The sequence below is a fragment of the Xiphophorus hellerii genome, chromosome 5, assembly GCF_003331165.1.
Source record: "Xiphophorus hellerii strain 12219 chromosome 5, Xiphophorus_hellerii-4.1, whole genome shotgun sequence".
NCBI classification, from domain to species: Eukaryota; Metazoa; Chordata; class Actinopteri; order Cyprinodontiformes; family Poeciliidae; genus Xiphophorus; species Xiphophorus hellerii.
Window position 1 is genome coordinate 17,579,179 of NC_045676.1, and position 26,748 is coordinate 17,605,926.

General features: G+C 39.7%; 1 protein-coding gene across 3 annotated transcripts; it reads left to right on the plus strand.

Annotated features, from left to right (window-relative positions):
* Positions 1-26,736, plus strand: LOC116719695 (SEC14-like protein 1). Of its 3 annotated transcripts, none has more exons than XM_032562298.1 (17): positions 1-298; positions 3,403-3,492; positions 15,508-15,657; positions 15,756-15,887; positions 17,056-17,184; positions 17,658-17,928; positions 18,227-18,336; positions 18,431-18,620; positions 19,015-19,103; positions 19,300-19,370; positions 19,849-20,020; positions 20,265-20,399; positions 20,617-20,751; positions 21,191-21,442; positions 21,556-21,734; positions 22,741-22,767; positions 24,748-26,736. In XM_032562298.1, exons 2-17 carry the CDS (start codon positions 3,430-3,432, stop codon positions 24,851-24,853), a joined length of 2,211 nt encoding a protein of 736 aa, XP_032418189.1. In that variant the 5' UTR covers positions 1-298; positions 3,403-3,429; the 3' UTR covers positions 24,854-26,736. The 3 variants fall into 3 exon arrangements, with proteins under 3 accessions (XP_032418189.1, XP_032418188.1, XP_032418190.1); XM_032562297.1 differs by having other exon boundaries at positions 2-329; XM_032562299.1 differs by lacking the exon at positions 22,741-22,767 and having other exon boundaries at positions 2-329.
* The last annotated feature ends 12 nt before the right edge of the window (positions 26,737-26,748 follow it).

Here is a 26,748-nt window from a genome sequence, read left to right on the forward strand (position 1 = left end):
CTGCTGTCCTCCTGTGCCCACACTTCTCCATCCGCTTGGGCTCCACTCAGCTGCGGTGGGCTGGGTGGGACGTTCAATTTCCCCCCCAAGAATTCAGTGTTCTAGACTGTTTGTCCGTAAAAGTAACTTTGTTTACGGTTAGCTTTCTTGGCTACTTGCTCCTGCTACATGGCCAGCTAGCGTTACGAAGCTAACCGTCGTTAGCCGCGGAGCCGGGGGTGAAGTGAAGAGCCGAGGGGAGCGGAATGGCAAGAATTCACACCGGTTCCCCTTCCAGAAGAGGTCACGACTGAAAAAAGTAAACATTTACTCTTCTCCCAGAATCACCGGTACGTACATGCTGTGAAAGCTGTGCCAAGCTAATGTCTGTTTGTGAAGTTAGTGTTAGCTTACGGGCTAGTCTCAATCAGTTTGAACTGTTTTATGTTAGCTAATGCGAGCGGGTTTTGACCTATTTAATGTGATAATTATAGGTATGATGCCATTTACTAAGTATTTTCAGGAAGTCTACCTCTTACATGATTTTGAAACGTCACAATACTTAATAGATATGGTCAAACCTCGACATTATTAATAGACGAAGGGAAATTGCGTGAAAAGCTGAATTTCCCCCTTTAAAGTCCCATCAGTGACAGAGCGGAACATTTTAACAATAATGTACCACTGCATTGATCAGCGTTGTGCCACACATTTAGCTGCGTCAATTCTAATTTAGGCGCCAATAGTGCTCTAATTTCAGTTTTTGTTTGTAGCCCTTTTAAAACGGGTTTAGTCCTCAATTCGGTTAAACCTGTTCGAACACAACAACCGGTTTCTGCTACACAAAGTAAAACCAGATCAAAACATTACCCGAAAACGTATCAGGATAGAGCTTCAGGTATGAAACTGATCGCTTTTGAGGAAAGATCTGTCCTGAAAACGGCTTTTTTTTAACCTGCTGATCTGCTGTGTTTTCTAAATGAGGAGAAAAAAATATATATATCCATCCATCCATTCCTCCTTTTTAATTTGGGCTCCTGCCTTCTAAATTGTTTAGTTTGCACATTTGTTACTCGACCTTTGCTAGTTTGTCCCCCCCCCTTTGGGACCTGCTCTTCAACGTTTTGTCCCATCCAAATTAAAAGTGATACTTGTAAACAAACCATTTTCTTTCCAGGAACATTGCGTAATAATTTATTTTTCTTTTTATTGTTGAGATAATTGAGTCAATAAAAATGCTCAATTCTCACATTTCACTTTAGTGTCTTTTGGTTTCCAAGGGCTTTTTTTGTTGCACCTATTTCTATTTATTTGGGTTCTGACCTGCGTTTGGGGCATACTTAAGGGTGATGAGGCAAAATGACCAGTATCTACACATTTATAGCAACTTTAATTGACTATTTCTTTATAGTAGTGGTCCTTTCTCTCTAAATGGCTCGTAGTTTGTTTTTGTTTTTACCTCTACGACAACCCTATTTTTCTATTTTTACCTATTCTTAAATGTTGCAAGTGAACACCAGGGCAAATAAGGAAAACATTTTCCTCAGAATGTTTGCGCTGTCACTATTTTGTCATTGTCCTGTTTCTAAAACAACAAAAGTCATGTTACCGTTTACTCTTTGGTCAAGCTTTGCAATGTGGCGTGGCAAGCATATAACTCCAGCTACCCAGTCTGCACGACATCGCCTTAAAGCTGCAGTATGTAACTTTAATAAAGAGTATGGAGATTTTTTTACTTTTTATATTTTTTTACATATTTGTGAAAACTGTCATCATGTTGTGACAGTTTATGTGACAGATAATCTGTGAAAAGATCGATCTCCAACACCTCCTCCCTGAGCTATTATTCTGCGGCAATCAAAAATAACCAACCATAGCCAGAAGGAAGGTCTTAACGCTGTCACTCATCCTCATGTACTTGCTGCCAAATGGGCGAATGGTAGAAATTGTGATTGACAATCTCATGCACTGATTGGTTGTTTTTAGTTAGCACTTGAAGCACAGGGAGAAACCAGAGGAGCTCGTTTTTTTCCCCACACAGATTGTCTGTTTCATACCATACTGTCACGACATAGTGACGGTGTCAACAAATACGTTAAAAAAAATGTGTGTAAAAGTTACACACTGCAGCAGTCTTGATAGAAGGCTATGAAAATATGTAGATAATATTACCTTTATTATATGGTGCAGGTTCATCCTCAGATTATTTGGATTATCAGCATATTTAAAATGTCCATGCAAAAGTAGGAATGTGGCAGTAGATATAAAAATGTTATGTAAAGAACTGAATATTAAAATGTGCTTACTGAGGTGTTTATTAAGTCATACTGAGATCTTGTATTGATGTTTTCAAAGTTGCTGACAGATCCTGAATCATGACGGTAACTATAAGTGGCAGTAGTAATCAGCTGTTTAAAGTGGTACTGAGGAGGTCTGATAGTATTTAGTCTTAGCTTCGTTTTAGTCTGGCTGTCCTCATCTACACTGGCCCAGAGGAGCAAAGCATAACAAAATGGGACAAAAAAAAGCTAAACCAATAGTCAAATTTACCTGAGCTTGAATTGACACACAAAAAAAAACATGTAGGAAAGAAAACAAGATTATAAGATTGCATTGTTGTTGTGTTTTGCACCTCTGAGCAGCTGTGCTAATCTCTTGGAAGTTACCTCATGCTCCTTCCTGCAGACATGTACCCGCACTATACTTACAGTTAAATACAAGCACCGGCTTGTTGAGCAAAATCCCAGCACATGATACTCCAGCCATCATGTGCTGGTCTGAGTGAGTACAGGCTGAGTGAAGGAAATAAATCCTTTCACATCACATTGTCTTTGCTTCATTAAAAAGAAAAAAAAATCACTCTCAGTATTAAGCTTCTTATCCTTCAGCATCTAGAACATTCTGTTACATCGGTTTTTTAGCCTCTTGTCTGGGGTTGTTGAACAGAGGCCAGCATGTGGTTTGTGTTGCTTGCGTTTGAAAGAACAAGTGGCACCTGCTTTTTAAATGATTTCATGAGCTCCAGTCATGCGTTGCTGAGAAAGGAGCTTTGACAGAGGGTGCAGCTGAGAGTAGTCCAGTTTATCCCCAGCAGCTTGCAGTGACACAGTTTTCTAATGAATGAGAGGGATGTGCTGCAGCCACTGATCATCTGGATCCTTGGTCTCAGCTCGGGGCAATTGCCTTCTGCAGCTCCATAACTATACTTTTATTAGCATTTTGCTTTCAAGAACTCTGAACCACACAACTCAAAACACACCCCTCTTTTAGTTACGTGTGCACTAGTCTGTTTTCTTATAGTGCTGTATGTAAATTTATTTGACCTTTTTTGACCATCAGAAATAACCCCACTCCTTTTAAATATCAAATGGCTTTTATAAATGTTTTGTCTTTGCTAACTGGTGGTTTCTACTTTCTGTCCAGGTTGTTGGTGTTCCTGTAATTCCCATCATGGTGCAGAAGTATCAGTCACCTGTGCGGGTGTATAAACATCCCTTTGAGCTGGTGATGGCGGTAAGTCTTTCTCACCTGTGGGCGCTAGCAATTTTCCTATTTGCATAAGTTTTGAATACATTAGATCAGCAGTTATATAACACTGATGGGTGGGCGTTTCACAGGTCGTCATTGGATCTTGTATTTAAATAGCTGAATTCAAAGATATTACAGTGATCAAACATGGAGATCAACTTGAAGCTACATTTTCTAAATCGGTGGTTTCTCATGTAATTTTCAAAAGATTATGGGAACCACTGTGTTGCATGTTTTCAGGCTGTATGTGTGAATATGCACCTTGACTGTGCTTTTTATGTCAAACACAAACCTGCTACAGATTTAGTTGTTGTTGTGCATTTGAGGCATTAAAGATTCAGTAGCTAGCATGGCTTTTCACACCTGACTGACTGGCTGGCTGTATCTGGTGAATGCCTGGAATTGTTCATATTTTGAATTGTTACATTTGTGCTAAGTCAAACTGGAGGTGAATATCTACCACAAAATCTTTTATCATTTTCTAGTCAACAAAAACAAAGCAAAACTACCAGGAAAAAAATCCCTTTAGAAACTCATCAAACCAGACTGAATGACTTTATTTACTCATCCATTTTTGTAATTCCTCCATCATGTTATATTGGCTTCTTGCAGATTTGTGACCTGATTATGCAACCAGCAATTAATCAAAACATCTAATAAGGCAGCTGTTATACTGTATATAATTATTAAAAGTGATACTAAGCATCCAAAAAATGTCTGATCACATATTGTATGACTTCACTTCCTTTCACAATGCCATCATTCTTTATTTTAGTACACATAGTTTCAGACCAGCTGTGTTTTTGTTAAATGGAAAGCAGATTTGATGCCTGCAAGAGGGAGCATAGAGGGAGAGTAAATCTCCTTAGCACAGGCGGGATTGAGCAGCGGGCAAACAGATGGCTAAAAATAAAACGCAGGTATAGGACCATGTGAGCTTTCAAAGAGCAGGAACCTGTAATGACAGAGACATAGCGTTGCATGTTTTGTTTTTTTCTAAAGGTGGAAATAGCTCATCTTTAGGCTTTCATAGATGGGTCACATCTGGAGAACTATGCATAATTTTAAACTAGGACAGAAACGCATGGTGGGTATTTTGTCTTCTTTGACATAATAAAAACACATCATCAAATTACTGTGTTGCTTATTTTAGTGTAAATAAGTGTTCTGAAACTCAAGTTAATGAAATAAAGGTTCTTGTGACTTTTCTCTGCAGTGACTTGTTTTTGCAAATGCTGCAGAGCAGACTTAGTGGTGCGTCACAACTATATATTTTTTTTCTTCATCGTATAGCCTGTGAAGTGCCTTCTTATTTCCTCTAGCTCAGTGCTTTTCAATTCCAGTCCTCGGGCCCCCCTGCTCTGCATGTTTTAGATGTTCCTCTATTTCACAACAGCTGATCCAAATGATTGCATTACCTCTTCTGCAGGCATCAAGTACTGCAGACGCCTGTTAATCACCCATACATTCAGTCCAGGTGTGTAGCAGCAGGGAAACACCTAAAACATGCAGGGCAGTTTTAGATGGATCGGAATTGAGAAGCACTTCTAGCTGCTCTATCACTATTGTAGCCTAGATGCACAAAAACATCCTGGTTTGTAGGAAACCGTCACATGACACTGCGATGCAGCAAAGAGCTGTTTCTTCATGTCAACACAGCTTTTCATTTTCTCTGCTATCAGGGAGTTGCTCATATTGTGTTGGGTTGTTCCAAATAAGACCTGACTCAGCTTTGCACAACCTTGTTAAGTTATTTCACTTAATTACCCATTTGAAGCTAAAAACCAAACCTCATGCCTAGTATGTCTAACCGCTGAATGTCTTTGTTTAGTTGAATGCAGCAGCATGTCACTCGACCCTGAGGAGACACTTTGCTCAATGACAGGTGCTATCAAAGTTTTCCAACCTCTGGCCACCACTGCCATAAGCTCTAACGACCTCTTGCATAAGCGAGACTTGGATCCCAGATGCCCTTCAGATGTTTTTGTTTTGCTGCTTTACAATGTTCCCTCTTGGAGCCTGGGATTCTTGGTACACTTAGTGCCGGCGGCATTCTTGGCACAAGAACGTTAGTTCAGATAGTTTTATGAGCTTAATTTCTTCGTTGCAACAAGTTGGACATACCAGCTCAAAAACAAAATTATAATGCAACACTGAAACAGGATGATTATCTGTGCTTTAAGCCTAACAAAATATACTATTAAAATATCCGATGCAAAAATTAGGGTTTATTGCAAATTTTGAGTATTCCATTGAATTTTACATATGTCATTTTTTTTAAATCAAGAGTTATCATATTACCTTTATTAGTTTGTAAGTACCGATTCACTGAAAATGTGATGACTGCTAGTCAAATTGTGCAGTAATCTTTAACCAGTTAGAAAAACTTCTTGTTATTTGAGAAGTCAACTTTTGCAGGTCAGCACAGTCGGCAACATTTTAGTTAAATCTAATCGAACCAAAACCTGTTACAGCTGATCATGTTTCTCTGGAGTACCTAAATAACTAACAAGCAACAGTCTGCACTGTTATGGGGTGTGTTTTTTTCCTTGACAAGATTTATGTTTTGTTCTTAAAATGAAATAGAAGGAGTACATTAGCAATGTTTTTCATAACCTAAGCTACAGCAGACCCTCTTTTTCTTGTTGCTGCATCTCAATAACAGGAAATGTAGTCAATTCTGTTGCGGCCATTATCGCTGCGGTCCAGTGTCAGAACATCCAGGCAGTCCTCGGGGAGTCTCAGTGGAATGTCAAAAGCTTGACACAACACCCCTGTTGTTGTCGTTGGCCTGCGGGGACATTAGCTTTTAGGGCACGTCGATACACCAAGGGCTTAAATAACTACAAGAGGAGAGAGGAAACTATAAACTGAAGACATGTTCGTCCACTCACTTCAAACTGTTGTATTTGAAGCACAGTAACTAGCTCTGACTTGTCTCCCAAAGCTAGTTTATATTCATGCTGCAGCCCAGTGTTGGGCTAACTGTCTAACCTGCTCCTGGTAAAACATTTCTAACAAATCCACAAGGGACAAAATATTCTGGTTCTGCCTTCGATCTGAACACGTTCAGCTGGATGGAAGGGAACAGGATGTGCAAAGTGGGTGTACTGTCTGCTGGGCTTTATGCAGATTCAGCAAGAGAAAACATTTCCTTCCTGGTGGCTAATCTGTCCTAATATGTTGGAGCAACCAAAACATTTTAGCTTGGGTTATCTTCATAATATAATCTTTAAAGTATCATTGATTCCCGATTATTTTTCATAACACATGTGGCTGAACATTATTCTTCTTTTCTGTGCAAGAGTTCTAAATAACCAGAATAAAGAAGTTGAATTAAGGTGAATGTTGCAGAAAGGCAGACTTGAACCTGTTGCTTGCTGTATAAATTGACTGTTACCAGTTGGCTGAATGTGTTTGTGTAACTCAGTGGGGTTTATTTTGCCTTATTGCACCAGGATTTCTGAGCCTCTCCTTTATAAAGTAAATTCTATATTCTTTGACCTACTTTGTGCCAGGAGGAAATAAAAACATTTCCGTCAGGTAATCCGCATGTGCTGCGGATGCATGTCATTATCTGCTTTGCTTAGTTAAATGATGAAACTAAAGCTCGTCTTGCTGATAAGAGTGCTGATATTTTGTTCCACTCTGCATGACCAGATCAGAGGAGTCGATTTGGTTGAGTTTGATCTGTTAGGTCTTGTAAATAGGAAACATCCTCGTCTTTCTCTAGCAATTTATTGTATACTTCATCTGTAGCTCAATTTTTAGAAATGTGAACTCGGGAGACGTTGCATTGTGTTTGCCACAAAGTTTTAGTTCTGGGCTCATTCCGATGTCCTCCTTCTTTTTTTGTCTGGCCTGGCTCTGTGCGAACTGGCGCTGCCAGGATAACATCGTGTCCCACCATGTCCTGACCCACATACAGACAGGTCTGCTTAAAGCTTTTCCAGCCCAATTCTCTGCTGCAGTGGCATCCCAGGCTTTATTTTATTGTTTTAATCTTCTTCTGAGCTGTCAGCAGGTCTGTGATTGGACTCTCATCTGATATTTTCTACTTACAGAATTGATTGCTCTCCTTCATATTTTACTTGCTTCAACTGTGCAACGGTGTTTTTTTTTTTAATGTCATGGTAACGCATCAATTAAGAAGCGAACAATCTAATGGAGTGAAACGTGTAAGTATTCAGAAAGAGCTTCTAATGAGAGACAGGACATTATCTGAGTCTGCCTTAGTGAATGATATTCTGCATGATAGTAATATTTAAATGTGCCTTTATTCCCTGACTTTCCCATCATTTTGCATGACTGTTTTTCCTTCGGATAATTCATCCACTCCTCTGAATTAGAGTGCCAGAGCCTTTCCTGCAGTGTCTAATTCATTTACCTTGTCAGATGATGATTGCCAAAAACAGTCAGCAGTTATGGCCTGCTGGAGGGGAGCGGGAGGCTTATCACACAGCAAGCTCCTTCAGCAACCATGTGACTACAGGAGCCAATGGAAAATTTCAGCTAAATTCATTCACTGATCACCGAGACACTCATTCACCCTCTTTGCTGCTGCAAGGTCGAGATGCTGCCTCAGTGGTTCCCCACCCCCCCAAGTCTGCTTCTCTCTGCTAGAGAACGGAGTGTGTGCTCACATATTCTTACACAACTGACCCTTTAATGTGGTTTCACACTGCAGTCCCTCTATACTGTGTCGGTGGATAGTGACTCAGTGTTATGCAGCAGCTGAATGTCACTCAGAGAAAATGGAGATGGATTCTTTGATTGCCGCAGTTTCCCTCCACCCCCCTTGTATTTGGGGGCTAGTTTATCACTTGAAACAATTGAGTTTGCCGTTTAGTTCAGTTGAAAGCCAAAATGACACATCCCATAGATTTCCTTCTGTCTAGCAATATTCACAGAAATCAGATGGTTTTTCAGACCAAAAAAAACTCCAAAATGAAGTGTATAAAGCTGATTTTGGTCAGCTTTAGTTAAACTGCTTAATGAACTCACAGATTCAAAGATTACGCGGTGCACAGGTACTGATGTCTGACAGATAGCTCTCGTAGTTTATGGCTACACATCTATAACTATTGACGCTTATTTGGGCTGCCTGGCACTTGTGGTACTAGACGTTCTGCCTGCTTGGCATGTTGTTCCTGCATTTATCCAAGTTGGTGGTTCTAGGCAGTCGTATCCCACTGAGCTCACCAAAAAAGGAGCAGTGGGTAGTGCGGCACGCAGAGACCAAAAGCGCTTTTGTTTTATTCGTAAAGTCAGGATTTTGTCCTCTCTCCTACGTCTGATCAAATCTACTCCTCGGCTGAGAGAGGTTTTGATTTTGACAGAAAAAATTTATTCTTTTGATTCTGTCCCTTTACCATTCTATAATCTGGTATACTATTTTTGGTTTAAAAGTTTTAATGTATGGCAGCAGTTAAAGTAGTCTTATAAAACAATCTTACATGGAGAGGATTAGCGTTTTGTCAACATAGACTTTAAACAAAAGTCCACAGTGGTTTTGGTGGTCTAAGGTTGTTTAACTGGTTGGTCAAGGATTGAAACCTAGGACATAAGAGCTTTTCTCTTTGTTCCCCTGTGAGGCTTCTTTTTTATTTACTTTGTATCACATGACTGGCTTGGTATACTCTTGCTTTGTTTATTTTCATGCAAATGGCAATGTGAGACAAGTGAAACTAGCATTGTTGAAAAGCCTAACTCACCAGACATCTGTGGTTTCTGATTAGAAGTTATAGAGAATTATGCTCCTTGTAAATATTTGGCAATCTTCTGAATAAACATTTACATTTCATATTAACAGATTTTAATGTAAATATTAGTTTTAATGTATTGTTCTTTGTCTGGTATATGAATGCCTAGTATTACTCGGACTGTTTAGAAAATGACCAATGTGTTTTAAGGCTATGACATCTGATCTTTCTCCATTTACAACATATTTAAATGTTATGGTTGACAGACATAGAGCTTAAAGATTCAGGCTGCTTTGTCACGCTGATTTTTATTTATTTTTATTCTGCATTAAACTTCACTGTATATAGTTGGAAATTAAATTAAAAAAATATATACTGTTCACATTAGTGTCAGCATGACTGACAAAACTGTTAGGAAAAGTAATATCAGGAAGGGGTTTTCCTCCGCTGTTGCGGTATAAAACCAGTAAACTAATTCCTGCTAATTGAAAGAAGGAAGAACTTCGATACAAGGTTAGCTTGTTTCAATTCCAAGAAGTTGTTTCCCTGTAATTCCACCCTGTGTATTTACAGCAGCACTTCTGCAGACATTCAAGCAACCTTGTTTGTAATTTTGGTCCCCTGTTAATTGTTTTCAGGATCGTCTACGTTGTATTCTGTATCCAATCATCTTTACATTATGTTAAATCACCAAAGGTTTTGTGAATTGGGTTTTTATGCCCAGCTGTGTCCTTCATAAATATTGCCCCTTGTCCAGATGAAAATTTATTATCAAAGACCAGACAAGTCATTAACTTGTATTTCATATAACAGACGCCTCCAAAACAAAATTAGGGTCGTCTAATGTGTCAACCTGCATAATGATGGCTGTGACGGGTCAGGGCCCAGAACTGCCTGAGGTGCTGGTTGGTAGGCCATAATGATTTTAGTCACCAAAAACAGGCTAATTGACGTCATGCTTCTGTCAATGACCCACAGTGAACGAGACTTGTTGTTTGTATCTTGCGTCAATGGTGGTAATATTACATAATAGCTTTTGAGCCCTTTATATGTAGACTTCAATGAGCAGCGTCACTGAAGCCAAAAATGTGGCTTTATTTTAGTTATTGATCGGTAACTGTAGAGTTCCTGTAAAGTCCTAACCTGGAAATGAATAGAATTTGATTGTATTCATAGTCTGGATAAATATAGAAAAATGAAACCGTAGTATAGAAAATGGATTGTGTTCAGACTTATTCGGTATTCTTATTTTACATTATCTAACAAATTGAATTTCTGAAAAAGCTTTTTAATAAATGTATTTGTAGATGAGCTTTAGATGTGGTTTGCCAGATCAAATCCTTCAGGCCTCTTGATTAACGTCTGTTTGAAAGTGGACCCAATGTTCTGATCTGCATTCATGTAAGATGCCAAAACAATGATATTGCTTTTTTATTTTTTGGGGGGGGAGATTTTCTGAAATGATCAAAGCCTGATTTTGAAGGAATAACAAGAATAATCCAAAACCCTAAAAAGCCTAGTCTGGAAAAGTGTAGCGTTTTGAAATAAGACATTTATATGAACCCTATAAAGGTATTTTTTGTTTTTATTAGTCTAACAGTGTTTGATATTTAATTATATTGGAATAGGATGACGGGGCTGCACAGTGGTGCAGTTGGTAGCACTGTTGCCTTGCAGCAAGAAGGAGTTTGCATGTTCTCCCTGCGCATGGTGGGTTCTCTCCCGGTACTCTGGCTTCCTCCCACAGCCCAAAAACATGACTGTTAGGTTAATTGGTCTCTCTAAATTCTTTCTAGGTGTGGGTGGGTGTGTGTGTGTGTGTACATGATTGTCTGTCCTGTCTGTCTCTGTTACCCTGCGACAGACTGGCGACCTGTCCAGGGTGTACCCCGCCTCTCGCCCGAAACGTTAGCTGGAGATAGACACCAGCACCCCTCCCAACCCCACTAGGGACAAGGGTGTTAGAAAATGGATGGATGGAATAGGATGACAGTTTGGTCTCTTACAGAGCATTTGGTGGCAGATGCCTGCGTTCTTCACTCAGAAGAACGCAGGCATCTTGTTTGTTCTAGGGAAGTTGTCGTTTCCTCTTCTTGTGAATTTTCTTTAAGAAAAGCCAGCCACACTCTACCGCTTGCCCTTTCAGTGTTTCTGTACTGATTTGTTTTTCTGATAATTTCTAAGCTGTTCTCTTCCTGTATTTTCATTATAAAAATTCCCCCTACCTAAATGTTCCCATTTTCCCTACAAGCTGACACGACTTAATAATAGCTTAAACTGACCTATGAGTGGCGGCTTCTTTTTGTTATACAACAGTTTTCATAAGCCTCAGAGATATAGCTCTAATTCCAAGAAAAGCAGCTGTGGGGACAAAACTCTATCACGTCTTTTTACATTTTCAGTTATTAGTTGGGAAGAAAAAATAAGTTGGATCAACAAGTGATCTTTTTTTCAAGATGGTTTTTATTTTTTTAAGATGTTCTTTGACTCCAGATTACTGTTGCTTTTTCTGAACATTTTTACTGCAGCCACTTTATTGGTAAAATGTTTGCCAGCATTGTTGAATGTTACGGTGAGAATATGTAATGTTTTCACAATCAACGACCTTTGCATAGAAATATGGTTTCTTTGTGCAGATCTATGCAGTAAGTAACTAAAAAATACATTATTGGATTTATGCAAGGCCCTTAACATATCTTCAATACATTGTTTAACTTTTTTCATTTTTTTTTTTTTTTTTTTACAAAAAATGGTAATGTACCTTTTTGGAGGACAGGATTGTGAGTAGTTACTCTGTCTCTATGGGACTGGATTTTATAAAGCATAAAAAAATAAAATATCAGTAACACTAATCTTAACAACCAAGTAGCTATCTTGCTACTTTTTGGACTTTTATTGCAGTTAAGTCTATACCTGATAAACTGAAGCTTTTATTTAATTAGGTGTAGATGTAAAGCTATCAATGGTCATGCTGTAATTGTGATTGCATTTGATCAATGTTTTGTAGGGTCAGCATCAGGTGTGTTTTTTGGTGAGTTGGGTTAAATATATATTTTCAGGATTGATCTCGGAGAGTATTGGCAAAGCATAATTAAAACTGAAAGTGGGCTAGCCCTGGATCTTGTTTGTTTTCTATTAGTTGCACAACTAGAGTTCATGTTCCAGCTAAATGAAGTCATTTCACTGGAACATTTTAAATGCAGTCAGTAAATGCTTGCTGCAGCTTGCACTCTGGTATGTTTCTGCAGAGGCGTTAAATTAGGAAACGGGGGACAAAAATTACAAAGAAGGTTGCTTGAATGTCTGCAGAAGTGCTGCAGTAAGTACACAGGGTGGAATTACAGGGAAACAACTTCTTGGAACTGAAACAAGCTAACCTTGTATCGAAGTTCTTCCTTCTTTGCATCCCAGCTGTTAGGTTTGGTTTTTCTTTGGGCGTGTGTTTTTTTGTTTTGTTTTGTTTTTTGTTTTTTTAGCAGTGCATTCACTTAATTAATTTTGGTTTCATATAAACAAGTAGAACGTAACTGTGAATCCACACAACTCCAAAACCAAGAGAAAGTTTGGTATTTCTCCCTGGAAAGTGTCCTTAAATATTTGAAAAGATATAAAACATTTTTGTCCACCAAAGTGGAAATTTTCCTTTCAAATTATTGTCAAGCTATTCCTAAAAACAAAAGTCCTTTTTAAAATGTGTTAGAAATGTGCTTTCATCTATATTTAACCTATTTTTCCCCACTGACATAGTTTGAAGATCGTGAATGTGCTGGGCTCTTTGCCAGGTAGAACTCTAGACCCATTTGCATTCGCCTTGCAGCACCGTCCGGCCTTGATTTTCATTGTCCCTTTGTTTTTGTAGCTCATGAATTTCCTGAATGTCCCTCCCTGAGCAGACCAAGTTATTTTTTCCAGACTCTTGGCCTTTACTGATTTACTTTATTGTCCAGGGAGAAAACAGTTGTGTTTTTGCAGGAAGAAGTCAAGATATGATGCATTGTTTTGTTTTTTCCCCTCAGCCGTCTCTGGAAAGCACACACGTTCTCCAACCAAATTCCAGGCGAGGTTACTCATACCTTGGCCAACAAATCCCATCACTGTTTAGACGGGAGATCCACGTTCTCACACTTCTTTATGCACTGAAATACCTTTATTACCTCATATAAAAGATTTTGGTTTACTAGATTTTCCTCTTTTTGTGTTCATGCTAACACAATCCAAGAGTAGTTTGACTCCAGTGACTACCAAAGATGTGGAATGTAAGTTTATAATGCATATTTAGTATAAAATGGTCATTTTGATTATTTCTATGAAGTTCATCAGTGAGATATTTCTACTTCCTATATTGTAACATTATTTTTTATAGCCTTAATGGAATGAATTATCATCATATTTCAACACCGTATTTGGATCTGAGTTGCTTTGAAGTGGGGTTTTCATATTATTTCAAAAACAAAGACAAACTACCGTAGTTAAACATTTTGAACTATCTTTAACATTTTACATTTAGTGGCAAGCTTCACCAAAAAAGCAGCCTCTTTGGATACTCACGAGAGAATCAAAATCCTTACTTTAACATTTGCAAAAGGCTGCCAACATTTCCAAATGTTTCAACAGAGCAGCTGTACTTTCTCTTCAGCCTTCCTGTTACCTGTGGAAGGCTGTGTCACACCCTGAATGAACAATAGACATGTCTTAACATCTCATAGAAAATAGTTTCTCTTTTAAATGGCTTCTCACATTGTCTTGCCTTTTCTCTGGCTTCATTTAAACATTTAACTGATACTGAAACTGGTTTCCTCTTTTCATTAACAGCCTATGTTGAAGCCACTGGGACTTTTTTAGCACTCAACTATGGTGCATTCACTAATTTTTGAAAAATGTTTTTAGACTTTCCAGTGACCGATTGGGGCCGATCAAACTGAAAATAAGATTTCAGTCACTAGCCGATTTTCCTCTGTTGCATTGCTTCTATTTAACTTTTCTTAGGACTATCATAAGCAGAGCACCAACACTGTTTTGCTGGTGGTTGGTAGTTTCCTATCTGCTATCAAGTAAGCTTTTTGCGTTTTGTTGCTGAAGAGTGAAAAAAGCCTTTGTGGGTTTTTTGTAAATGCATGTCATTTGTGGTGAGTGTGTTATTGGCGTGTGCTTGTTTGTGATGGATGAAGCAGATGTTTACAGTTCAGGCTGTTGTGTTGATGACAGAACAAAGCTGAACGCCCCGGTGTTCCAGGGCATCAGAGCTCAAAAAACAGAGCTCAGCATTCATTTATTCAGTGGGCAGCCGAGTGGCCTGGCAGCAGCATGGAACAAAAAATGCAGCCATCTGCTGCTCACCATTCTCAACCTACATCTGAATGGCCTGGCATAATGTAATATTTTGGTTGCTCCACTCGTTGAAGAATGCTCTTCTTTGTGTAGCTCAAACAATACGATAAAGTTGTCAACATATCCTTTTGTTCCTCATGTTGTCTCTGACAAAAATCTATTTTGCAAACTTGTTCTCAAGCATTCTGAAATGTGCTGTCTGGTTTGAGTGCAAGGGTTGAGCACAATTTATATTCACATTTTGTAGTCGAGGTGAAATTTAATAGCGATGCATTTACAAAAAAAAAAAAAAGCGATATGATCAGCTCTAGATAACCCCACCAGAGGTTATGAGGATCATGTGACTAATCATAAACCTGCTTGCTATTCAGAACTTCCTGGTATGAAATCATGATGATCAGATCCAAGGTAGTTTTTCAATGAAGCATCAAAGTTTGGGTGTTTTCCCTCATGTTGTTGGGGAAACTCATCCAAGTGCAGTGTGCACTAGAGTTTAAATGTGTTTAAAATGCAAATCACAGGCAAGTAAAGACAGAATTTTTCCTATTACGTTTAACCGCTTTTGTTTTTAACTTTATTCATTTGTTTTTGTAGCCCAATTTTCTTTGTCCTTTTGCTCTTAAATTTAGTCCAATCTTGGTGTTTGTACATTTTTAAAGATTACTTGCATTGTTTTCAATAGATACGGGGACGTAACTTTGGCTTGAGCCACTTAAATGCTTTTTACTTTTAAACTAGCCAATAGAGGTACATCTAATATAACGCTCTTTCTAAAGGAAGTCCTGCCGTTGTAATATTTCCAACTTGTTGCACAGTAAACATACACACAAGATGACAATCTAGCTGGAACTGGTTATGCTTTGTTTTTGCTGCGTTCACTGGAAAGAAACATGAAACCTGAAATTACCATAAAGAAATCCTGTGCCAAACTATTCATCCTCCGTTTTTTTTTTTTCCTTTCCGCCTACAGGCCTATGAACGCCGCTTCCCCACCTGTCACCTCATCCCCATGTTTGTGAACAGTGACGTGGTGAATGAGGAGACGAGCGAGGACGGCTCCACCAACAGGATCGAGCGGCGCTGTGCCCTGGATGTCGATGCCCCACGTCTTCTTAAAAGGGTAAAATATACTTTTACTCTTCAGCCGTGTTTTCAAACTTTTTCTCACGACATGCTGTTGCTTTGAAAGTAACAGGAGTTGTTTTCTGTGGTTCACAGATTGCTGGTGTAGATTACGTGTACTTCATCCAGAAAAACACTCTGAACAGAAAGGAGAGGACTCTGCACATTGAGTCTCACAATGAGACGTTTTCCAACAGGGTCGTTGTCCACGAGACCTGCTGCTACTCAGTGAGTATCTTAAAGCTGTGCTGTTGTACAGAAATCCACTCTGTGTGCATGCTATGTCTTAGAAGCGGGAGTACTTCAAACTTGAATTAAACTTGCCACATGCCACTGTCAGCATCTCTTCCTCCTCTCCTCTCCTGCATTCAGTGTGCATGGATCTAACTCCAGATCTGTCTCTTCATGTGTGGATGCGTTATGAGTTAATGAGGTCAAGCTTATCGTATTAGCTTCCAACCAAGCAAAAGGCTAATTTTAGGTCCAAAGCCTCGCAAAGGTTCTTGCAGTGTGCTGCATCACTCTGTGGTAACAGTAACCAGGAAGGGCAGCTCAGTTAGGCAGCTAATGGACCTAAAATATTTTGTTACTCAAGGCGATGAACTGCCACCGTTTTGCCACCAGGATCAGGGAACATGCAATGTGAAAAAGTATGGTATGTTCGATTTCTTGTATTTTTCAGTTCTGGACAAGTGCGGAAAACAGAAGGAAAATAAGAGGATTCAAAAGTATTTTTTTATCCAGACCTTATTCCTTAATGTTTTGAATGAGTCATCCTCCGTTCCCTTTTTATTTTCCCCCATTGTCCTCCTCTTTTCCTACTTTCTACTTTCCATCTTTGTTTTATTTTCTACCTCCTTTGCTTCCCTCTTTGTTTCCTTCATATGGTTCCTACAGACTCATAAAATGTATTGCATATCTGCAGTAAATCTACAGTGAGATTTAATATTTATTCCTTTAAAAACGGCCCTAAACGCATTAATGTAATCTTTATGTTAGACTCAGTTCTTTTACTCAATTTTAATTAATGTACTAGTAATGAACAGAAGATTGTAGATTATTTAGCAGGGAAGTGGATATTTTGACAGTGAGTCAAAGTTTTTCCCCTTGCCTGGTACAGCCTTTACATCATTCTCCATAATCGTCAGTTTTTTTTCTAAATTTCTGTTTTCATCCCACTTGAATCCAAACAGCTCATGTGTAAAATACTGTCTAAATTTACCCAAACAGACTGACAGACATACTCCCACTCAGTTTACGCAGTGTGAAATTTGCTCCCTTTGTGCGTCATCCTCTTGTGTGGTTACTATGGTAACAATGGCCTTTTCTTTTTCTCTTTTTACTGTGTGGTTACACAGTTTAGGTTACAGTAACGTTTTTGTGTGTGATGTTGCAGGTCCACCCAGAGAACGAGGGCTGGACATGTTTCGAACAAACGGCCAGTTTGGACATCAAGTCCTTCTTTGGCTTCGAGAGCACCGTGGAAAAGATCGCCATGAAGCAGTATGCCAGTAGTATCAACAAGGTGTGTGTGGGGCACATCCCATCATGGCATAGATTTTTATATTTTCTTTCTCAAACCTGTGAGTGCAGAAACAGTCAGATCGTTATGGTTATTGCATAGAACATGATATGTGTGATTGAAATAAAGGTCGTCTTATATTTGGTATGTTAAACAACATTATTGAAATTGGGGGATTTTACATTAATAACTGTATTAAATGATGTTTAATTGTGAGTTGAAAGTCTTTTTTTTTGTTTTTAGTTCATTTGTATTATTATCAACTCCTAAGTGTTAAAAATTGAAAACTTACCTTAACAATGTTGGAAAATTGCTGAAATTTTACTGTGGGAAAAGTGTGTGAACTCTACAAATACCAAGGTGACTCCAGTTTACAAATGCAATATAGTTCAAAACATTCTTAGTTTTATTTGATTTCAATGGATTCATGTGATATATTAGCAATGATTTCACCATAATTTACTTGCTCCTGACAGGGAAAGGAAATCATCGAGTTCTACCTAAGGGAGCTGGAGAGTGAGGGCGTGACTCATGTTCCCCGCTGGACCTGTTCCTCCGTTTCTCCTGCTCTCCCTGCGCCAAACAGTCTCTCCGCCAGCCCGCCTGAACTCCAGCACCCCAGCGCGCCCGCTGTCTCTGCCTCGCAGCCTGCTGACACCAAAGATGGCCCCGCACAGGAGGCAAAGCAGGATACTGGAGCTCCTCAGGCCGACAGCCTGGTGGAAATCCTGGCTGGTACACCTGAAGGTGTGTTTCCTCAGATAAATTCATCTGGACGCTCACTGCTGCCTAATATATTATAGCGGCTCTTTTTCAAGAGAAAAAGGAAACTCAATTTAAGTGATTAGCACTGAAATAACTTGAGGTAGAAGGTTTTTAGGCTATTACAAACATGAATGAAAAACATGTTTTTAAGAAGATGTATATTATGACGCACATTAACAGTATCAGCCATGTCTGCAAAAGAGTGGGTGGTATTTTTTCCGTACAGCGGTGTGAAGATCTGTTTAGAGAAATTGTGTTAATTTGGAGCGTTTTGTTGCAGATAAACTGGATGCAGATTACATCAAACGCTACCTTGGCGACCTGACGCCTCTGCAGGAAAGCTGTCTCATAAGACTTCGCAAATGGCTTCAGGAAACCCACAAGGGAAAGGTATTTTCTGTAATTAAGTGGAAGAGTGTAGTCGTCGGTCAACTTCTAATAACTTACCATAAATATACCTTTTTTTTTTTTTTGCTTCCTGTAGATCCCTAAAGACGAACACATCCTGCGCTTCCTGCGGGCCAGAGACTTCAACATGGACAAGGCCCGGGAGATCCTGTGCCAGTCTCTGACGTGGAGGAAGCAGCACCAGGTGGACTACCTGCTGGAGACCTGGAGCCCTCCGCAGGTTCTTCAGGACTACTACACCGGCGGCTGGCACCACCACGACAGAGGTACATTTCCACGTAGAGCCGCACCCGTAGTCAACTCACATACAAACCTTCGCATGCAGCAGGCTGCTCTTATACAAACAACCCTTCTTTACAACAGCATGTTTTCATCATGATAGTATTTGTACAGTCACCCTGAACAACCTTCTGCTGTAAGCCTCTGACTTTTAAAAGTAAATGAACCTATTCAAGCTATTTAGTTGGCTGGAATAGTTTTCCCTCACACACGCGATCGCATGCTGCCAGAGAACATTTGTTTTAATTTGAACAGAACAATAAACCATTTCTCAGAACACACATTTACTTATTGTGCCACGCAAGGCAGAACTTCCCACTTGCTTTGTTTAGAATGTAAACACAGTGATGGTTCATGTAAATATTTGTTTTACTTTATTAGACGGTCGTCCTCTGTACATCCTGAGGCTGGGCCACATGGACACCAAAGGCCTGGTGCGCGCTCTCGGAGAGGAGTCTCTGCTCAGACACGTACGTAACCAAAGCCACAGTTCCGGTTCAGTTCCCTACAGAAGTCATTAAGTTTATGGGTCAGACCCCGGTTAGATTACAGGTTAATCACCTAAAGGGGGTGGATTCAAGTGATGACCTACATAAATATGCTGTTTATTTTCCTATATGGTGTGGCATTCAGTGAGAGCGCTGTTGTTTCAATGTGATGTTGCAGGTGCTGTCTATCAATGAGGAGGGCCTGAGGCGCTGTGAGGAGAACACCAAGGTGTTTGGTCGTCCTATCAGGTAAAAACCAGACTGTTAAGGATTTAGGAGATGTTGTCTTTTCTAACAGTTTTGTGCCTGTGAATTTTCTCATTAGGACCACAGGACAGTGGTCATTGTTTTTGGAAAAAAGCAGCAGCTCGGTGCGTTACAGCACACCTAGTGTTAGGATTGAGCTCAGCAGCTGTGGTGTTGCTACAGAGAATCACAGCTCTATCTTCTCTGTGACTGGAAATAGCAAAGTGTCAGATGTTTAGATGGTGCCTGTGTCTGTGCTCTCCAACAGGAGGTGGGGCGCCGTGAGAAGGCATGCGAACTATGCTTTTCACCGCACTCAGGATTCACAGTTAACTAGCATTACCTTCATCACTTAAGCCATGCCTTAGGGTGGCAGGTGTTAAGTGATCAGAGAGGAGGCTGCAGCCCACTTCAGAGCGTGTGTGTGCGTGTTTGTGGCGAGAAGTTATCCACACTAATCTTCCTGCTTCGTGCTTTGTAGTTGTTGGACATGCCTGGTTGACCTGGAGGGGTTGAACATGCGTCACTTGTGGCGACCGGGGGTCAAGGCGCTTCTGAGGATCATTGAAGTTGTGGAGGCGAACTATCCAGAGACTCTGGGACGACTCCTTATCTTGAGGGCACCAAGAGTCTTCCCAGTCCTCTGGACTCTGGTGAGAGCAGCTTAGAACTGAAATGATCTGGAATCATTTCATCATCTGGAATCATTAATTTTGCTTTACCGTTTTTGTACCTGCAACCGAAATCCCAGTACGACTCTAAATTGACTCTGTGGCTGATTTAGCATTTCTTAGCTAAAAAAAACAAACCTAACATTTACTACCTTTTACAAGCATTTTTTTTTTTTACTAATTTGGTTTATTTATTACTTACGTTCGCTTTTATCTCTGCATGTAGGTGAGCCCATTCATTGACGAAAACACCCGAAAGAAGTTCCTGATCTATGCAGGCAATGACTACCAGGGTCCTGGAGGGCTTGTTGATTACATAGACAAGGAAATCATCCCTGACTTTCTAGGAGGAGAGTGTATGGTAAGTGTTTAGTGGAGATTAAAACTTATAGATCATATTTTGAAACAAAACTTATTCAGAACTCAAACCTTTTTTATATTTATGTAAAAGAAAAACATAAAGTAGCATATATTTTTGAAGTGAAAGGAAAATATGTTCATGAACTTTCCATATCTCACAATCAAGATTAAGAACTCTTTCAGTGACCCTGTTCTTGGGTTTGCATGTTTTTCTTCAGTGTGAGGTACCAGAGGGTGGCCTCGTTCCTAAATCCATGTACCGCACACCTGAGGAGCTCGAGAACGAAGATGTCCGTCTCTGGACCGAGACGATTTATCAGAGTGCCAGCATCTTTAAAGGAGCCCCGCATGAGGTGAGGCTCAGAGTGAGGAGCAAAGATAAAAGGCCTGCATGCTGCTGTGCTGTATAGGACAACAGAGACCTGCAGGTTGCTTTGGTGGAGGTTTACTTGAAACATCTGCCATCTAGTGGCATTAAACACAGCATGTCTCTGAAATGTAATCTGTCTGCTGTGACATACTGTTCCTGTCATGTTGCAATATTTAAAACAGTACAGATCTATAATTACCTCTCTGAATTTCACTCTGCTCTCTGGAACTATTTATTCTGCCCAACTACATTCAAAGAGAGCTTTAAATATGATTACATACATTTTTCTTGTCTTTTGCATCAATAAGATCGTCTTAATAAATCCGTTTTAGTCTTTTATAACCTGAAACGCATGCATTTAGCTACTGTTTACCTCCTTGTTCCGTTCATTTGAACCGTTCTCATTCGTTTTCTCCGGGCAGCTTGTGATCGAGATCATCGACGCCGCCTCAGTTATCACCTGGGACTTTGACGTGTGCAAAGGCGACATCGTTTTCAACATCTACCACTCGAAGCGAGCCCCCCAGCAGCCACGCAAAGACCCCCTGGGGGCCCACGGCATCACCTCGCCGGGAGTCAACAACGTCCAGCTTATTGACAAGTCCTGGACTCTGGGGCAAGATTACAGCATGGTGGAGTCCCCTCTGACCTGCAAGGAGGGGGAGAGCGTGCAGGTGAGGATTTATCATCGTGAAGAAGCTCTTGTTTCTTTTTGAAGCAAAAAATAAAAAAAATCAGCTTTCTGATTCCTGGTCACAAATGTTCTGTTGATCTTTCCTTTCCTCAGGGCTCCCATATCACTCGCTGGCCGGGTTTCTACATCCTCCAGTGGAAGTTTCATAACATGCCAGCCTGCTCGGCCACCAATCTGCCCCGAGTGGACGATGTGCTGGCCACCTTGCAGGTGTCCTCACACAAGTGTAAAGTCATGTTCTACACCGAGGTGTTGGGCTCTGAGGACTTCAGGTTGGTAACTGAACTCATGTTGTTTATGCAAAAGGCAAAAGAAGCTTTCACACACAGACTCTGTCTATAGACTGCAGTGCCTTCCAGAAGTATTCACACCCCTTGGATTTTTTTCACTTTGAAACAATGTACAACCACAAAGTTCAGATTGTTTGAATAGAATTTTATGTGGTAGACCAACACAAAGCAGGAAAGTAAAATGATCCACTCTTAAAGTATAATTTGTATTTTTGCCACAAGCCATTTAGGCCACGTTAGCTTGTTGGGGTTAATGAGTATATTTGTGTGTTAGATGGACATGTAAATCTAGCTAAGACTCTATGGCAACACTTGAAATTACTCTTTAGAGCAATAGAGCTAACCTATTTTGCTAAAAAGAAAGGGCGAAGACTGTGAAATGTACCAAAAGACTGGTGGTGGAAATGGTGGTTCCTGATTGACATAGGGAGGCTGAAATAAAATGTACCTTAGTTTTCTGAAATTTACTTCTAAAATCTTTACACACATCTTTGTGTTGGTCTGACAGATACAATTCAAATAAAATATATAGAATTTTGTAACATGACAAAATAGGAAACATCCAACAAGGTATGAATATGTTTTAAAGGCCGTGTATAGGAAAACCTTTAATTCTGCATTTTATGTGATGCCATCTTAAGACATAGTTGTATCCTCTCCAAGTCCATAAATCCTTTTGTTAAATTCTTTTTTCCCTTTTTTTTTCTTTTCTTTTATTACTATGTTGACATTTGTTTCATTACAGCACATTTAATTTATCTCCTTTTTAGTATATTTTCACAGCCCTCCAGTAATATCTAGGACACTGTAACCAGTCCAGTCTCATAATTTTATTTTTTAAGCCCAGAATTTAGAAATGAAAAATGCTTCTCTCCTTTTTAAATTATCCTTTTAATTGATCTTTTTCTGTCCAATCCACTCCTGTTCTATTGCTCACAACCCCTTCCTCCTCCTCCTCCTCCTCCTGCTGTGTCTTCCTCCTATGAAGAACGGCTTGCTGTGATGTGCAGAGTTTGTAAGTGGCTCAGTGTTTGCCCTTTTTTCTTTAGCTTAGCTGATCATTTTTGCTGCTTTTGGCTGCTAAACCGAGTGCCCCTCCCCTCAACAGAAGTTACGCTTCTAACGCAGCAAAAAAGATTCTTGTTTTTGCTTCTACTTGTTAGCAATGCTGACCAAGCATTGGGTAACAGGATCTTGCTTTTTTTCACACTGAAGAACTCTTTGCACCACCGTTTGGGGTCTAATCCACTTCGCTTTACTTATTCCGCTTGCATGATTAGCTCTTCAGATGCAGTTCTGTTCACACCTCCTCAGATAGTTCGTATCCAAGTGCACATGCACACACTCATAAACATTTGCCGGCTTTCATGTTTGTTTCATCTTTAGTCACTTGTAAAACTACCTCACTGTTTCCCTTTTTTTTTTTTTTTTTTTTTTTTAAATTTCATTTTTCATTTTCTGAATCAAAAACAAATTTAAAGTCCTAACAGTAACTCATTCTGGTTTCATCCAACAACAAGATGTTTTGCTAATCTTTTTCAAATTGATTAACATGTTAACCACAACTTTAAGCTTAAAAAAAAAATACATTTGTGCTTATCTGAAAACATTTCAAGTGGCGCAAATTTATGAGTGGCTACACTGGATTCAAAGTTGTGTGTTTATGGCTGTTTGGTTTCTGTGACTCTGCTGGTGTAATCACTTAAGGGAGTCAAGGCAATTTTAGTTGTAAAGCACATTTTCAGCAACAAGGCAGCTCAGTGCTTTACATCATCAGAACATTGCAAACTAGCAAAGAACAACATTGCAGTGGAGAAGAAATAAAAAACTGTGTCTTGTTGAAAAACAGACAGAACTTTATTTGTTCCAGTTATTATTGATCAAAGGCAAATCTAAACAGGTTGGGTTTCAGCCTTGATTTATAGGAGCTCAGTGTTTCTGTATTTTTGCAGTTTTTTGGGAAGTCTGTTCCAGATAAATGGAGAATAAACCTGATTGCTGCTTCTCCATGTTTGGTTCTGGGGATGCAGAGCAGATTAGAACCAGACAACCTGAGAGGTCTGTCTGAGAGAACAACAGATCTTTAATCTATTTTGGTGCTAAACCATTTAGTAATTTAAAATCTACCTGATGTTAGTCTTTAGACCAGGGTGATGTGATCTCTTTTTTTTTGACCCTGTTGCAGTAATCAATGCGACTAAAGATATAACATGGATGAGTCTCTGTAGAGCTTGCTGGGACATTAGGCTTTTAGTCCTAGAAATGTTCTTCAGGTGATGGAAGGCCGACTTTGCAATTGCCTTTATGTGTCTGAAGATTCAACCAAAGACTTGAATAAATTTAAATGTTTTAATGGCAACTGCTTTATTTTTACTGGCCAATAGATGATAAAGTTTTTATTGTTTTTCTTTGTCTTTATTTCAGGGAGATCATATACCCTACTAGATTACTTTGTTGCTCTATTACATTTTCATTTATCTAAAAGATTTCCAACTTTTAGCCCTAAAAGTTGGAAATCAACGGCTCCTAAAGTGAATCTAAGTCTCTTAGTTTTGCTCTCTGTCAGTCTGAGTGAACCACAGATGAGTCTCAACATGACATCCAACATTCCCATTTTGGGAATTTTAACTTGAGTAACTTCTCACCACAACCTGTTGACTCTCAAGTATGTTTTTATTTTGTTCTACCTCATACTGGTTAGAAAACTTAATTTATTTGAGTTTCTGTAACTGATTGTAGGGGTCTAATTGCTTTTGTGGGTGATGGTGTGTCGGCTTGGTGCTGCAGCCTGTAGCATCGCCTGAGCTTTAGAGTGAGGCTCCTGCAGGATTTGATCCGGGCGCATGGTTCTGCATCACGTGCATGAGTCATGCACACACGGTGCTTTGAGTCCGTCCTTAGCAGGCTGGGGTTTCTCTGGTGTTGCACACTCATGAAGGCTTTGCTCAGGCTAGCTTCCTGTACTCATTTGATTGCTTTCTCTTTCTCCCTTTAGGGGTTCGATGACCAGTTTGGAATCGAGCCACAGCGGTTTTTCTCAGCTCAGTGCTGCTACCACCTCCTCTAACCACTCCCAGTCCAGCTCCATGATCTCCAGGTAGAAACCAGCAGCTCTGGACCCTGAGCCCCCCTCACTCCACAGCCTTTATCATCATCGTGGAAATCTCCTCCTCCCCCATGTTCCCTCTCATCTTTGGACTCTATCGCACAAATAAAAGATGAAGAGTTCTGACACCGAGGCAAAAAAACAACAAAAAACTGAAAGATTTAAAGGGCTGATTTTTGCACATAGGTCATATATTTTGGTGTTGGACCATTCACAGGAGGTTTGCTTGGAGGTCAGCGGGTGAAGCTCTGTGGAAGTGGAAAGAAGCAATATTTTCATCCCATTGGTTGGGAGAGAGACACTGGAAGGCGCTGTTACATTTATGCATTCACTTTAGCAGCCACTTAACGCAGTACTGAGACGACTCATACCTCACTCATACTGTTACATTAAAACACACAGATGTTTATGACATGCACAAGTGAAACGTTTGCCACATTGTTACTGGAAAAGGGGGTTTGTGTTACTAGTTAGTTGTTTTATAGGTCAAATGTTGGTGGTTTAAGCATCCTAACAGACCTGACTCCAACATCCACTGCTAATGAAGTTCGCAGCGCTACTGCCTGACAAATTTCTACACTTAAAGGAGAAACTTTCCCACCTTGAGGAGCGGTTGGATATTAGACCCAGGTCTGCTAGCAGCAATAACACAGGTTGGACTTTCTAATGTGCAAAATATTTATATTTATTATTTAGATGCATGTGGAGTAGTGTACAAGCAGACAAAAAGAAAATAACCATCACTAACATCACTTCTACATTTTGTTAGAGAGGTTTGCTCCTGTCTGCACGAACGTGGAACTCGGAACAAGGAACGATGCCTCATCTGTGATTGGTGAATGTACCGCTGTCTGCTAAGCCAATGATATTCCAGAGTTGGAAGAGCGTTCCACTTCTTCGGTGGTGTGGATTTCGAGAGTGCAGATATAAGATGATGACATGAACTGTGTTACTGTACATGTGTTGGTTTGTGACTGTGCTGTGGAAACGATTACAGAATGGGTGCATTTCTGCAGGCACCTGGGGGTTTACTGACTTATTATTTAAGAATTTAAGAGAGCCATTTTTAAGAGCCATGTGTCCATAAATACCATTTTAGCCTTTGTAAACATCACTTAGAAATGTATCTGCTATTTTCAAGGTGACCACTGGCACATTTCAAAATGCATCACTTCCATGAAACAGTTTTTGATACAGTTTACATCATTATATATTTAAAAAAAGAAAAAAAAAAGATTTGGTGGAAATTTGCCTCCTGAATATAGCCGTTTTTGATATCCATAACTGCTCATTTGTAACCAATAGTAAAGGTCAACGGTTGTTTAAACGACATTAAATGCAATAAGTTGAGGAAAAGGATCTTTTGTGAATGAGGAAGTGTGTGTGATGGTGTAAAATAATGAATGTTTGCTGTAAAGTGGAGGAAATATATCTAATAAAATGTTTAACACTTTTTGACCCGGTAAGCAAATATTTCCCTGCTCTTGTCTAGTTGCACTTTGAGAGCTGATGTTCTAATCTTAGAAATTTCCTTTCTATTTTCCTTCTGTGTGCTTTTGTTTTGGTTCATCATTGGACCTCGGCTTAAGTCCAGTATGAAGAAGTGTGTTCATACCGGATGCCAGGTCTCCATGCTTTGCTGATGCTTTTCATCCAGATCTCAGTCATAAACGAGGGCTATATAACTGTTTGTCTCGATTGTTCGACACGATTCTGTCTCCCTGCTTCCTTTGCTGGCACCACTGCATATCTTCTCTGTACCTCCATGTAGGAAACTGTATTTTAAAAAAGGAAGAAAAAAAACCTGCTGTGGATGAATGAGAACATGTCGCCTTTAAGTTTTGAAGTCAATAAACTTGAATTATGGAAAAATTTGAAGAACTTACTGGT

Coding starts and splice junctions, on each gene's coding strand:
- LOC116719695 (XM_032562298.1), top strand. CDS start 3,430: ATGGTGCAGAAGTATCAGTCACCTGTGCGGGTGTATAAACATCCCTTT. Junction 17,185..17,657: donor ATGCCAGTAGTATCAACAAG/GTGTGTGTGGGG, acceptor TGCTCCTGACAG/GGAAAGGAAATCATCGAGTT. Junction 20,400..20,616: donor TTCTAGGAGGAGAGTGTATG/GTAAGTGTTTAG, acceptor GTTTTTCTTCAG/TGTGAGGTACCAGAGGGTGG.